This window comes from Leopardus geoffroyi, chromosome C3 (genome assembly GCF_018350155.1).
Source record: "Leopardus geoffroyi isolate Oge1 chromosome C3, O.geoffroyi_Oge1_pat1.0, whole genome shotgun sequence".
NCBI classification, from domain to species: Eukaryota; Metazoa; Chordata; class Mammalia; order Carnivora; family Felidae; genus Leopardus; species Leopardus geoffroyi.
The window spans coordinates 103,915,944-103,931,395 of NC_059338.1; the positions used below are offsets into that span (position 1 = coordinate 103,915,944).

Below are 15,452 nucleotides of genomic sequence, written 5' to 3' on the forward strand. Positions count from 1 at the left end.
TCAGTTAGTCAGGGGGGAGAAATTTAAAACCAAACCTAATAAAATTCCAGCTTTTCACCAATAACTGGTCCATCCACTTATATAAAGGCTAACAATTGTCTACGTTGCCATAAATTATCCCTACCTGGTTTTTGCTTTGGCATACTACTCCGAAATGCTTTGGCAAGAGATAATGAAGAAAGAAAAAGTTCTTATAAATTACTTTGGATGTCTTTTCTTTAATTATTGTGATAACGCATTAGAGCAAAGTTAAAAGCAAAACTCTGACTTCATGGTCAGTAAGCTCACATGCGGATAAATTTAATCATTTTCTAGAGTATCATTCATCAAAATTTTTAAAAAGTTTATAAGGGAAATTTTACTCAATGAAATTTAACAAAAAATATTGGAAGCTTTGACTATGAATGGGCAATAAGATGTGTACTAGGCTCTTGATATATCCTTGTATTTTATGCTGTGAAGGTTTTTTTTTTTTTTTTTTTAAGTGATTAAAAACAAGATCCTTTTGGTGCAGTGTTCCCTAATTCCAGGGTAGACCCATTTTAGGCATGAGCATTTTTTTTCTTCACTAAAGTACATTTTAAAACCTAGATTTTTCTTCAGAGATTGGGTTATTCTATAGAAGTAAGGATTGAGTCTTTAAGCAATATAGCTTGCTTTATTTTGATCATTATAGATAAATTTTTTTTAATTGCATAATATACTTCTTGGCATTCTAACTTAAGTTGAATGGATATAACCTCTGCTATCAAAAAAAATGACCATTTTTACAAATTGTAATTGTAATAGGGATTCTTGCCTATCTACAAATTGGGTGAACTAATTTTTAAAAACAGCAGAACTCAAAAAGCATGAAAGTTCAGGCCACCTATTACACCAGGCACTTTGCTTACAAAGATTCATTTATTCGCTCAACAACTCTTTTAGCTAGGAATGACCACTAATTAGTATGAAAGGACAGTCCTTTCTTACCTTTTGGAAGATAGGCAGTACTATGCATATTCTGAGCTGTCGTGGTTTTTTAGTTCAGCACATACTTTATTCTGAAAATTGCCTCCATTACTTCTAATAACTGTGTGTACCTCTGGCCGCTACTTTCCTCACTTCTAATTTGCGACTTCTTATCTATCTGATTTTAAAAATCAGATCATCTAATATATTGAAATTACATCAAATAAGAGGTTTTAGGGTTTTAAATCTTACTGAAAGCTTATACATTCATCATGTATTTTTTGTAGCCCAGTGGCTATTTTTTACATTGAGGGAGAATAAATTGTCGCATTATCTGCTGACTTCTGGGTAGGTAAAATGTGCACTGTGTCACTGTGAGAGTTCAAGATAATGCAAGAACAAACCAGGAAAGTGTTGGTAGTAGTTTGAGTTTATTCTGTATTTCTTCACGATATTCAGATCTGATCACATACTGATATTTTAATCACTATTTCAAGCCTTTATTTTTCACATAATTTAGGAATCATTTATCACCCTGTAATAAAATTTAGAAATATTCATAGAATAAATTGAAGATTTCCTTTGCAGTAATTTTGAAGTATAGTGTTTTGCTGTCTTTATCCAGTCATCCACTAACTTCTTAATGACCCAGCATCTTACTGTTGTGTTTATATGTGCTCCCCCTTAATTATTTTGTCCAGAAGACTATTTATATACATACATATGTATATAATAGTTTTTTAATTTAAAGTATCCAGAAAATAAAATGGTACTTTTAAGGATCTAAACACAGTAGTTCGGCAAACATTGAACTTTATAGGTAGTTTATAAGAAAGAAAATGAATTTAAAAGGTGAGTTTTGAAAAAAGATAGATGGATTACTTGATCAGAATCCATGGCTAAAGCTCGTAATCCTGACTCTTAAACTGTTATTCAGAGATCTAATTTGAAAACTCCCATGCCTCCCCAAAATGTGTACTTAATTAGCATAAGATCCTTTGACTAAGGGGAAGAAAATAAAATATCTTATTAGAATAATAAAAACTCTTTAAGGTTGATAATACCATATTTTATTGTATATAATTTGATCTCTAAAGTGTTGTGGGTTTTTTTGTTTTTTAAATAAAGACTGATTTACTTAGTGCTCTGTTCTAAAGTATAATAATTAGCTAAGATTGCTTTGGCTTCTTACAGCTTGTGGAGAGACTCCAGAACAAATTCGAGCACCAAGTGGTATAATCACAAGCCCAGGCTGGCCTTCTGAATATCCTGCCAAGATCAACTGCAGCTGGTTCATAAGGGCAAACCCAGGGGAAATCATTACTATAAGGTAATGCCGATACCTTTCTGTATTATGTATAATATTTTATTATATATATACTTATATATATATATAATATAAACATGTATATGTTTAATACATAATATTTTATTATAAATATAAACATTACTGTATGTTCTATATATAATATAAAAATATATATGTTTAATATATAATATTTTATTATAAATATGATATTTTTATAGAATATAAATTCAGGTTCCAAGTATCATCCCTCAGCATGCAGTTATATTAAAAGACAATTTTCTAAAAGTGTAATAAACTGTAGTTACCAGTACCATATTAAGAGTAGGAGTAATGGCTCATCCTTCCTGTACTGTATGGGTATATGTTCTGAATGTTTTCTGACGGTGGTAGTGGATTTCCACTGAGCCATCCATATTCTTGTAGGTCATTTTTTTAACAAAAGGTGCACATTTGAGAAGTAGCTTATTAGGGTCAAGAGTGTAACCTTTAGCTATGGGACAAATAAACAAAACTCACTAATCCACTTGGACACCTAGCCCATAACCTTTGTCTCATTAGTAGAATCCTCTATCTTAATAAGCTAAAACATGATTGTAGTGTTTATCTGTATGCATGTACGTATATAAAACTTGAAACAGGCTGATAATGGATAAACGTTGTATCTAGGAAAATCTCCTTTTTTGTAACATTGAAACAAAAGAAATTCTGTTAAGAATATAAAATGAAAGATACTCCTAGAAGAAACATAAGTTTAAGTTTCTAAGAATAAATATAAATAAGGAAGATTAAGATTCACTTTAATAACATTTAAAATTGCAGAGAAAAGCCTTGAGGATGATATACTAAGGAGAAAATATTCAGTGGAACTAGATAATGCTTGCTTAAGGAAGTGATATCAAGGCTATTAAAAAAAAAATGCCTGAAGAGGAGAAAAAGAAAAAAAAATAGTGTGCTTAAAGAACTGTGGTTGGAAATGAAACACAAATAAGAAAGTCACGCCCACCACGGAGGCAGTGTCTGCAACAGCCAAAGGCCAGCATCCGCGTCTTCAACATTGTTTCATTAGGGACATGTTTATAGGCAAGAGTATGGAATTTTAGATTTAGAAGAGACCTTGCACATCATAGACTCAAATCCCTTCTTTACATTTTTTAAAAATAAGATTGTAAATTTAGCCTACTTTTGTGGGGGTTTTTGAAGTATAACTAGCATACAATGGTATATTCGTTTCAGGTGTCCAACATCCTGATTCAACAGTTCTCTACATTATTCAGTGCTGACCATGATAAAGTAGTCACCATCTGTCACCGTACAATGTTATTATAATATATTGACTACGTTCCCCACGCTCTATTTTTCATCTCGGCGACTGACTTATTTTATAATGGGAAGTTTGTACCTCTTCATCCCCTTTATCTGTTTCATCCAGCTTCCTTTTTTATATCCACTAACTAATGAGACACCCACTGTCTCTTGAGAAACACAACTGTGTCCTATCCCCCTTTGTCTGTGGAAGCCGTAAAACAGGGGCCATCTGGTTTGCTTTCCATCTGGTCCCTTCTGCCCCAGGCCAACATCTTCTGGAACACCAGAGCTGAGCTTCTCTGGAAACCGTTCTGCTCTGTGAGAAGGGTGAATGTCTTGCTGGATGGATTGATAAGATGTGCTCCTAAGGTTATCCTTCTGCAGCACTGCCCGAGCTGGAACGCAGACGATACACCTATTTTCTATTACTTATAATATGTTTACAAAGTAGCATTTTTACCATAGGAATTCCAAGTATAAGATTTCTTTCCACATAAAACTAGAGTTTTGGGAAATTTTTATCTTTTAACCTAAAAGTCCAACCCCAAAATTAAATTTGCCACCTACCAGCTCAGTTCCATAAAACTTGGCAATTCTTGCCAGCACGGAGGAGGCTGCATGGAACACTGCCACTTGGTTCTTTTTTTATTATTATTATTTGAGAGACACAGAGAGAGCTTGAGCAAGCAATGGAGAGGAGCAGAGGAAAAGAGAGAGAGAGAGAATCTCAAGCTGACTCCACGCTTGGTGTGGAACTCAACACAGGGCTCAATTTCATGGCCCTGGGACCATGGCCCAGGCCAAAACCAAGAGTCAGATGTTCAACTGACTGAGCCACCCAGGTGCCCCTGCCATTTGGTTCTGATTGTGTGTTGGACCCTTTAGATTTTACAAAGATACACCAAAACCAAGCACAATGCTGAAATGCAGAACAAAATTAGAGATGGACCATACATCTAAAGGAAAATTTCCCAAATTCCAGACAAAGTTAGTGAATTTGGATTTACCCAGCCTAATGAGATCGGAAAGTGATTTTAGTAATTGTCCTAGTTCTTACTGAAATCATTGTCATGGTAACACGAAACTTGAGAAGGGTCACATACTACAAAGACAACCAAGTTTCACTTGTGAATATTGGTGTAATCCTAAATTGTTCAAAAGAAATTTATACCATAATCAAATGCGGCTCATTTAGACATACAAGTCAATCACTATTAGAAAATTTTAAATTAATTTACCATATTAACAAGTCAAAGAAAAAGTATATGATTATCTAGAATAGATGTTTTAAAGCATTTGATAAAAAGAAAACATTCATTCCTGAGTTTAAAATAAAATTAAAATCTAGATAAAGGAGGGAAACTAAAATTATAGACTATAAACAATATTTAGAGCTGTCCTTGTAAAAACTGGTTAGGGGCGCCTGGGTGACTCAGTTGGTTAAGCGTCTGACTTCAGCTCAGGTCATGATTGCACAGTTTGTGAGTTCAAGCCCCACGTCAGGCTCTGTGCTGGCAGTTCAGACCTTGGAGCAGGCTTCAGATTCTTTGTCTCCCTCTCTCTCTGTCCTCCCCCATTCACAGTCTGATTCTCTATCAAAAATAAACAGACTTTAAAAAAATTTTTTAAAAACTGGTTAAAGATGGTAACGTAAAGGCATTTTTACCTTACTCCTCTCCCTTGAAACCTACCAAAATCAACAAAGGCCATCTTACCAAGAAGAGATAGAGGATTAGATTCTAATTGCTTGCTTGAAGCCAGGGACTGGAGTCAGGCTATTGTGCTCAAGAAAGAAGGCTGAAAAGAACTTCTACTAACCACTGCCTGAGGTTGTATGGGGCTGAGAACTTAAAGAAGTGGGAAGACATACCCTAACAAATAGGAATTTAACCAGGCCACCTAAAGACTCCGTGACAGGACCTATAATGCTGTGAACCACCATGTTAAGACTGTTCTGGAATGCAGACCCAGTTGGAAGTAACTATAAAACACAGGCTGTGGAAGAATATAGAGAGAGAGTGGATTAAAAGGAGAGAGAGTGAACCAGAAAAGCGTCTAAAGAATAAGCCTTATTTCCAAAATGTATGGAAAATGTTAATACTGACAGAAACAGCCACAAAATCCAAACACAAATTTACTCCAGACGTGATACACTTACTATATCAGGGTTTTTTGTTTGTTTGTTTATTTTATTTTAATTCCAACATAGGTAACATACGATGTTACATTAGTTTCACCCAGTGCTCATCACAAGTGCATCAGGGTTGTTGTTTTTTCCTTAAATTTTTTATGCTGTGAACACTTTGGTAGTTAATGAAATCTATAGATCCTTTCCCAGAATGTTTTTAAACTCATAAATCATAATACACACCATTACAAAGGGAACCAATTATATTGAACAAAGGTATCTGATATTTTTTACAAATATGTAATATAGTAATACATGCTTATTTATTAACATATTAGTAAGTGATGGTTCTAACAACTACTGTAATTCCAAGGTGATTTTGAGTGTAAATAGTGATTCTAGGTATCTATTAAAACTGAAATGTAATGTGTAAATATCTGTGATTTCTGTTGGTAATAGAGTGACAGGTACTGTAAATACTATAATGGTTTGTTTATATTCATAAGTGAAATTTCAAATTTCAGTTAGAGATTAGTGAAAATAAGGTTGTAAATTTTTCCACCAAATTTGACGTTTTGAGAGGAGAATAGAAACACTGAATACTCTTACTTGGACTTTATTAGAACAAAAGTATGCTTTAGTATTTGAATTACAACATCAAAAGATAACTCCTGAAACAATAGAAAGCAGTCTTGAGTAAAAGTAAAAGAAACTTTAAAAAAAAAAACCCAAAACCTACGAATACAAAAGAAGAAAGGAGGAAAATTAGAACTCTAATAGAAAGGCCATTCAGGAAAAAGCTCATTTAACCTTTAAAAGACAGACCATCTGATCGGGTTTATTGGTTTGTTGATTGGTATAATCCCCCTATAAAGGGCTTCTAAGAACATACTAAAACAAAACTAACACAGAAAGTTTAAAAAGGGGGGTGGGGATAAAAAATAAACTTCAGAAATACTGAGAAAGAGAAAGCTAGTGTAGGAAGATTAACATTAGATACAATTGAGCTTAAAACACAAAATATTAGTAACAAATGGAATAAGCCACTAGGAAGATATAATCTTGGTAAACTTTGTATACCTCCTAACACAGTCTAAAATACAGGCAAAGTAGCAAAATATGGGGAATTATCAAGCAAGTTTGACTAAGCCAGTTAGTGGAAGTTTATAAACATACCTTTAATTAGAATTTAATAGATTAAACAGAAAAAAAAATTAGTAAAGATAGAAGATTTGATAAACAAAATTAACAAGCTTAATCCAGTAGGAACATGTATTATATATGTGTATAGTGATTATACTTATTTCAATGAATAGAGAATATATATATTCTTTTCAAAGACATATGGAACATTTATAAGAAATTGATAATGTATTAAACCACAAAGGAGCTCTGAATTCCATTTTTTAAGACTTTACATCATTCAGACTGTGTTCTCTGACCACAATGCAATTAAATTAGAAACCACAATAAAAAACCCATATGTTTGGAAACATATTCCTAAATAACTCCTGCATTAATGCTGGAAATCACAGTGGTACTATACTCATAAAACATTTTGAAAATAACCATAATAAAAGTATTATATATTAAAACTATTGGAACACATTGGTAGAATACTTGGTGAAAAATTTACAGCCTTTAATGCATTGAAATAAGTAGGATATGAAATAAATGAGCTCCACATTTACTCAGGAGTTTAGAAGGAAAATTACAGGTGAAATCTTAAGTAGAAAAAATAATACGATCAGAAAAAAATAGAATGAATTAACAATAAGATTCAATAAAACAAAAAACAGGCTTTCTGAAAACTTGGGGAAAATAGACAAATCTGAAAGCAAGACTGAAGAAAAAAAGGAAAAGCTACTAATAAAAGTGAGCAAAAGTGTCTATAACTACAAATACAATAATAGAGATTTAAAAAAAATTTTTTTTTTAATGTTTATTTATTTTTGAGACAGAGAGAGACAGAGCATGAATGGGGGAGGGTCAGAGAGAGAGGGAGACACAGAATCCGAAACAGGCTCCAGGCTCTGAGCGGTCAGCACAGAGCCCGACGCAGGGCTCGAACTCACGGACCACGAGATCATGACCTGAGCTGAAGTTGGACGCTTAACCGACTGAGCCACCCAGACGCCCCTTCTATTTTTTTTTTTTTAATTTTTTGAGATTTTAAAAGTCATAGGGGAATATTACAAGTAGTTTGTGGTAACATTATTATACAATTAGATGAATCGGACCATTTTCTGGAAAATGTGTATTACCAAAATTGGTTCAACAAGAATTAGAAAGCTAATTAAATCAATATTCGCTAAAGAAATTGGATCAACGTTCAGAATAAGATTCTAAACCTGAGTAATTTTACAGGCAGGTGTTACTAAATGAATAGATAAGGAAATCCTTAACCTGATGAAAGGTATCTGTTAAAAAAATTTTAAATCAAACTTAATATTGAAGTTAATTTTAGTACCAAGGGCCAGGATGATGACACATGTTTTCACTGCTTGTACCAGAACCCTCAGAAAATGCAACAAGACGATAAATAGAATTAGTAATACAAAAAATGGGAAGGAAGAGATGAGTCTCTCCTTTTTTTTCCAGTACTGTGCGATCTCCACAGAAAATCTAAGCAAATATAAAGACCACAGACATGAAATTTGTTTAATGTAAGAAAGTACGATTTACAGCTTTGTACCAATAAATTTTACTGTCAGGATAAAATGGTAATTTCTACAAAAATTTAAATGATCAACGTGACTCAATACCAGTTTAGAAAAAGCTGATTAAACCAAAAAACGAAGAAATTAAAATTTTCAACTCTAGATCTATACTTGAAATAGGCACATGGCCCAGGTATGTGAACAGTCTTTGTTATATAAACTACTGTGAAGCATTAAAAAAAAGAAAACTGAAAAACTAATTTTGCTTTTAAATGTATCTTTTAAATTCTAAATGAAATATTGGCAAAACTAATCCAATAGCGTATGCATGAGTAGATACTTCTTTTGTTCTGGACAAGGATCCTGCTTTCCTCAATCTTAAACATTTTAATGGATAAAAACATACTAAGGGATTCCTTAGCTTGAATCTGACTAACCCTCCCATAAACAGTTATCAACTTTGGATAAAAGTTTTTTAAAAACTACTCAAAGGCACTGGAGAGTAATCAGAAGCTGGAGGAAACTGGAGGGGATTAAACTCTTAAAAGAAGGGATCCACACTGGTGAGATATGTTTGCTTCCTGTCTGTTCCCTAATCCGTGCAGAATGTAGTAACCAGAACTCAAGCAGACTGCCACAGTCTTGTCAGCTTGTGGTTGTATCACAGGGTGGAGTTGAGGCTGTCAGAGTAGCTGGAAATTGAAAAGGCGAATCCAAAAAGGAGAGAGCTCCAATGTAGGAAGTCCTTACATCTACATATAAATTCTTCTCAAATTCCTTGCTGTTTTCTGAACTGTGCATGCTTAAGAGACTCCCAGGAGCCTTGTAGAAAGCTACGCAAGGATTTCAGTGCCTGTGTGGTGTAGCTGAGACAGAGTTTGGAGTCTGAAACTTGCTGAGTTTGACGAGCTTGTTAAATACCTTGGGATTTCATTGAAACCACAGAAATGTCATAGGTAAAGACGATGTCCTAAAATAAAGAGTTCACCTAAGACTAAGTAAGGGCAAAGCTGAGCCAAACCTCCCTCCACAAGTGCAGGATGACCAGACCAGGATGTTCCATGCATGATAGAAGAAAATAAGTGTAAGAAACTTGACCTGCCTCTGAGAACACACAAAAATTAATTCAAGATAAATCCTAGATGTGAATGTAAAAACTAAAACTCATATAAAACATAAGGAGAAAACATTGTTGAATATCTTGGGGTAGGCAAAGATATTTTAGCGAGGACACTAAAAGCACTGAACATAAAAGGAAAAATAGGCTTCATAAAAACTAAAAATCTCTGCTCAGGGAGCTTGGGTAGCTCAGTTGGTTGAGAGTCCAACTCTTGATTTTGGCTCAGGTCATGATCCCAGAATCATGGGATTGAGCCCTCTGTGGGGCTCCGCACTGAGCATGGAGCCTTGCTTAACAGTGTCTCTCTCTTTCTCTCTCCCCTCTTTCTCTCCCTCTGCCCCTCTCCCTGCTCATGCTCTCTCTCTCTCTCTCAAACTCAAAACAACTTTAAAAATTAAAACAAAAACACCCTCTGATCATTAAAAGATACAATGAAAAGGCAATTTATATAGACTAGAAGAAAATTATCAATACACATATCTAACAAAGAACTTGAATCCAGAATATAAAATTAATTTTTATAACTCAAGAAGACAACCCAATTTTTTTAAATGGGCAAAAGACTTGAACAGACACTTCACAGAAGATGTAAGAACGGCCAATAAGCACATGAAAAGATGTTCAACATCATTAGTCTTCAGAGAAGTGCACATAAAACCACAATGAGAGATGTCAGTTTATGCCAACTAATGACTGAAGTTAACAGGAGTTACCTCACCAGCTATTTATTGAGAGAATGCACGTGTGGATATCAGTACATACGTCTTGTGTTACAGACATGCCCCCAAATAGGGACGTGTTTGTTCAACGTAAAGAATTTTTAAATGAATAAGAAAAACTTCTGATGGGTAAAGAATGATATAGCAAGGCAATTCACAGGAAAAGAAATAGTAAACTGGAAAGAGTGTTTCCATCTCGGTACATAAGGAAATATAAAATGGAACAATGATAAATATTTTATCATTAATATAAGGTACTTTCACATACATTCAGTGGGAGTGAGTTGGTATAAATATTCCTGTCAGCGTCTATCAAATTTAAAGTGGAATTTTGTGTTTTGACCTAGCAATTCTACCTCTAGAAAAATTTGCCCTAGAGAAATATTTGCTCGTGTAGAGATACATGTGTAAGGGTTCTTTAAAGCATTGTTCATAATAATGAGAAATTAGAAACAATCAAATTATCTGTCAGCCTTTGTTGTAGTTACTCAGAATACTTAAAGAGGAAATATCCTCATGTAATAATCCTTGGATAATTAACTTCTTTATCACTTGGATTAAGGCAGAGGCAAGAAGGTGAAGTCAGATACTCCCTTTTTGGTGGAGACATGTTATTGGAAAATAATATTTTAGTTTCTCTTTTTTCATAGCAGTAGCTAATTTTGTGTGTACTTTTTGATACCTTTTAATGCATGCCCATATTTTGTGAACTACAAGACAATGTTTGACTATAATGTAACTTATGTTAAAAAAAAAAAAAAAAAGAAGTCTTTCCAAACTTAGGGGTTTTTCACTGATAAAGATTTTTTGTTTGTTCACTTTTAACTTTTTTACTTTGCTCAGATTTATGTTATTTGATCTCCTGAAAGTGTAAGCTATAAGCTTCTCACTAAGCAAGCAGATGAACCAGTCTAATCTAAGAAGAGGCTGACTTTCTCTTTTTCACTTTAGCTTATCAGATTAGGTGTGGTGTTTCTGGTTCAAATACAGAATAATTTAGGATATTCTGAATTAGAAGTGGTCCTTCCTAAACACACACAAAGAAGAAAAAGGAACAAGGTGCCAACTATTACCTACGTTTTTTTAGCATTATTTTGGAATCTGGTATTTTTTATGAAGAAGTATTGTTCAGGAATCTGAGAAAGAGATACAAACATTAGGAACATAGAAACGGTATTATTATTTGCTGATGATATGGCTGTATGCCTGGAAAACCCAGGAGAATCAATGAATATTGAATGAAGGCTTATAATAAAGTCCTCAGTTATTAAGTATTGTTAAGTGAAATTTTTCCCCCAAATTACCCTTATTAATAGCCTTTTCTGAATTTTTACTTGTAGCTTTCAGGATTTTGATATTCAAGGCTCCAGAAGATGCAGTTTGGACTGGTTGACGATAGAAACATACAAGAATATCGAAAGTTACAGAGCCTGTGGTTCGACAGTCCCACCACCATATATTTCTTCACAAGACCACGTCTGGATCAGGTTCCATTCCGATGACAGTATTTCTAGAAAGGGTTTCAGACTGGCATATTTTTCAGGTGTGTTTTAAAAAAAAAAAAGAAGAAAGATAATGAACAGAATTCTGTAGTGTTAAGTAGCAAGTCACTTTGGGGCTAGTCTTCTAAACAATATCTGTCTAATTGTGACTAGACCTTAAGAAGCTTGAGATTGAAGGGGCGCCTGCCTGGGTACCTCAGTCAGTTAAGCATCCGACTTCGGCTCAAGTCATGATCTTCCAGTTTATGAGTTCGAGCCCCATGTCGGGCTCTATACTGACAGCTCAGGCCTGGAGCCTCCTTCAGATTCTGTGTCTCCCACTGTCTCTGCCCCTCCCCTGCTCACACTCTGTATCTGTCTCTCTCTCTGTCTCTCTCTCTCTCAAAAATAAACACTAAAAAAAAAAGGGGGGGGGGGTTGAGATTGAAGAAGGTTCAGGTGCCCTAAAGCACAGCATGGCCTCATACAGGTGTTTTGTATATTCTAATGAACTGATTAATTTTATAAACTAAGGTCAATTTTGTTTTCAAATTTTAAATACATCAATTACTTTAATTAATTACTTTAATTAAATACTTAATTTTAAAATTTTAATTTTAAAATTAATAAATTTATTAAATTAATTTAATTTAAAATTAAAATACTTAATTTTAAAATTTTAAAAAGACTTAAATTAAGTCTTTTTGGGGTGTCTGGGTGGCTCAGTTGGTTAAGCATCCGACTTCAGCTCAGGTCATGATCTCACAGTTCATCAGTCAGAGCCCCGCATTGAATTCTGTGCTGTCAGCACAGAGCCTGGAGCCTGCTTCAGATTCTGTGTCTCCCTCTCTCTCTGCCCCTCGCCAGCGCGCGCTCTCTCTCTCTCTCTCTCTCTCTTTCTTTCTCTCAAAAATAAACACTAAAAAAATTTAAGTAAGTCTTTTTTTTCCCTCAAGTGTTTACTGACATCCTGAAAGTTACTTCAGAATATGTTTTTGTGTGTCTGAATTACCATGGTCTTCACAGCTTCGCAAAAAAGACTGCTCTGTTCCACCTTCCTAGTTTGTAGTGTCAAATCTTCTTTCACTTCTTTAAGTTATATCTACTTTTTTGCTGAAGATCATTTTGTATCTTCTAAAATTTGTACTTGTCCTTTAGCTTTTTTTTCTTAAAAACACGGTCTTTGTAATACTTATTTGGCTTTCGAAGCACATTTTCTGTCACCTGCTTACCAATAAATAAGTTAATGGAGATGTATTATCCCAAACACTGTCAGTTTGGGGAACTGTCAGGAGCTAATGTTTGATTTTCTTTCCATGCCTCACTATTGGTGTATATTTAGCATTGTACACTACAATAATTGGAATTCTGTAGGTATTTCAGGTTTTTTCCTCTCTCCTTGCCCCTGCTAATTTGATGAATGAATTTATAACATAACTCAAATTCATGCAGTTGTGTAAAACAATAGAAATATAAAGTGGCAGTGTTGTGTTATGGTCACATGAATCATTATGAACCGTGTATAAAGTTAATCTTACAATAATCTTAGCAGAAATTTGGTTCTAAAGAATAGGATTACAAAATATACTGTAGGACACATATAGCAAAATATTGTGTGTATGTATATAGATATAGATATAAACAAGAACTAGAAAAGGATATGAAAAATAGGAAAAAAATTGATTTGAAAGGTGATTATTGTGGGTAAATTTTTCTTCATTTGAAAATATTGTAATGTTTATGCAATAAATTATTTTCAAATTTTAGGCAGTGCAGTCTATTGGCTCAAGTGTCTTGTATCATATCACTAAATGTTCTGCAGTAAGAGAGTTCTCTACAAAAGCAGAATTGTTCTTTGTTCCCCCAAGATTTTTTTTAAATTCCAGTTGGTTAACACCCAGTATAATTTTAGTTTCAGGTGTAGAATTCAGTGATTCATCACTTACATATAACACCCAGTGCTTATCACAAGTGCCCTCCTTAATGCCCATCCCCCACCTAGCCCATTCCCCACCCACCTCCCCTCCAGCAACCCCTCAGTTTGTGTTCTCTTCGCTTTAGATCAAAATACAAAGGTCTTCATGGAACAAACAATAAGTGTTTAATGAATTGAACTGTTGAGTAATTAGTGAGCCAATATTAGTTTGCCACTAGAACTGATCTATTTTGTAAAATAAGATTTTTTAAAACCCTATCACTTGGGCTTAGTTAATATTTATTATAAAAGTGTCACTTACTGTTACATATCTTTTAAAAGAGTATGTTTTTTTCTCCCTTCTTCCATCTCCGTCCTCCCCACATCCTCCCAGGGAAATCTGAAGAACCAAACTGTGCTTGCGATCAGTTCCGCTGTGGCAACGGGAAGTGTATACCAGAAGCCTGGAAATGTAATAACATGGATGAATGTGGAGATAGTTCCGATGAAGAGATCTGTGCCAAAGAAGCTGGTCCCCCAACGGCTGCTTCTTTTCAGCCCTGTGCCTACAACCAGTTCCAGTGTCTGTCTCGGTTTACCAAGGTTTACACTTGCCTCCCCGAGTCTTTAAAATGTGATGGCAACATTGACTGCCTTGACCTAGGAGATGAGATAGACTGTGATGTGCCAACTTGTGGACAGTGGCTAAAATATTTTTACGGTACTTTCAATTCTCCCAACTATCCAGACTTTTATCCTCCTGGAAGCAATTGCACCTGGTTAATAGACACTGGTGATCATCGTAAAGTCATTTTACGCTTCACTGACTTTAAACTTGATGGTACTGGTTATGGCGATTACGTCAAAATATACGATGGATTAGAGGAGAATCCACACAAACTTTTGCGTGTGTTAACTGCTTTTGATTCTCATGCACCTCTTACAGTTGTTTCTTCTTCTGGACAGATCAGGGTACATTTTTGTGCTGATAAAGTGAACGCCGCAAGGGGATTTAATGCAACTTACCAAGTAGATGGCTTCTGTTTGCCGTGGGAAATACCCTGTGGGGGTAACTGGGGGTGTTACACAGAACAGCAGCGTTGTGATGGGTATTGGCATTGCCCAAATGGAAGGGATGAAATAAATTGCACCATGTGCCAAAAAGAAGAATTTCCCTGTTCCCGAAATGGTGTCTGTTATCCTCGTTCTGATCGCTGCAACTACCAGAACCATTGCCCAAATGGCTCAGATGAAAAAAACTGCTTTTTTTGCCAGCCAGGAAATTTTCATTGTAAAAACAATCGTTGTGTGTTTGAAAGCTGGGTGTGTGATTCCCAGGATGACTGCGGCGACGGCAGCGATGAGGAGAATTGCCCCGTAATTGTGCCTACCAGAGTCATAACTGCAGCCGTCATAGGCAGCCTTATCTGTGGCTTGTTACTGGTCATTGCATTGGGATGTACCTGTAAGCTTTATTCTCTGAGAATGTTTGAACGAAGGTCAGTATCAAGACAAAATTGTAGTGGTTATGGCTTCTGCAGTAAACATGGCCCCAGTATTTGCAACCGTTCTTTAGTGTGATCAGCAGTATACTTTGGTCTCATACTATTTTGGGAAATAGATAAATATCTTTTATGATTTATAAAATCAGTGTGAAAAGGCTAAGACTCAAGAGGCTAAACACATAATAACTAATACTTAGATGGGGCACCTGGGTGGCTCGGTCAGTTAAGCATCCGACTTTGGCTCAGGTCATGATCCCGCAGTTTGTGAGTTAGAGCCCCACATCAGACTCTCTGCTGACAGCTCAGAACCTGGAGCCTGCTTCGGATTCTGTGTCTCCCTCTCTGCCCCTCCCCCAGTC

At 35.1% G+C, this 15,452-nt stretch overlaps 1 protein-coding gene across 2 annotated transcripts in view; it reads left to right on the top strand.

Annotated features, from left to right (window-relative positions):
• The window catches only part of LRP12 (LDL receptor related protein 12), a 75,174-nt gene that overhangs the window by 51,867 nt on the left and 7,855 nt on the right, over positions 1–15,452 (top strand). For both annotated transcript variants that reach the window (XM_045453927.1, XM_045453928.1), the window contains 3 exons: positions 2,146–2,281; positions 11,533–11,735; positions 13,983–15,087. In XM_045453927.1, coding sequence (XP_045309883.1) covers positions 2,146–2,281; positions 11,533–11,735; positions 13,983–15,087 — 1,444 coding nt within the window. The remainder of the gene's footprint in view (positions 1–2,145; positions 2,282–11,532; positions 11,736–13,982; positions 15,088–15,452) is intronic.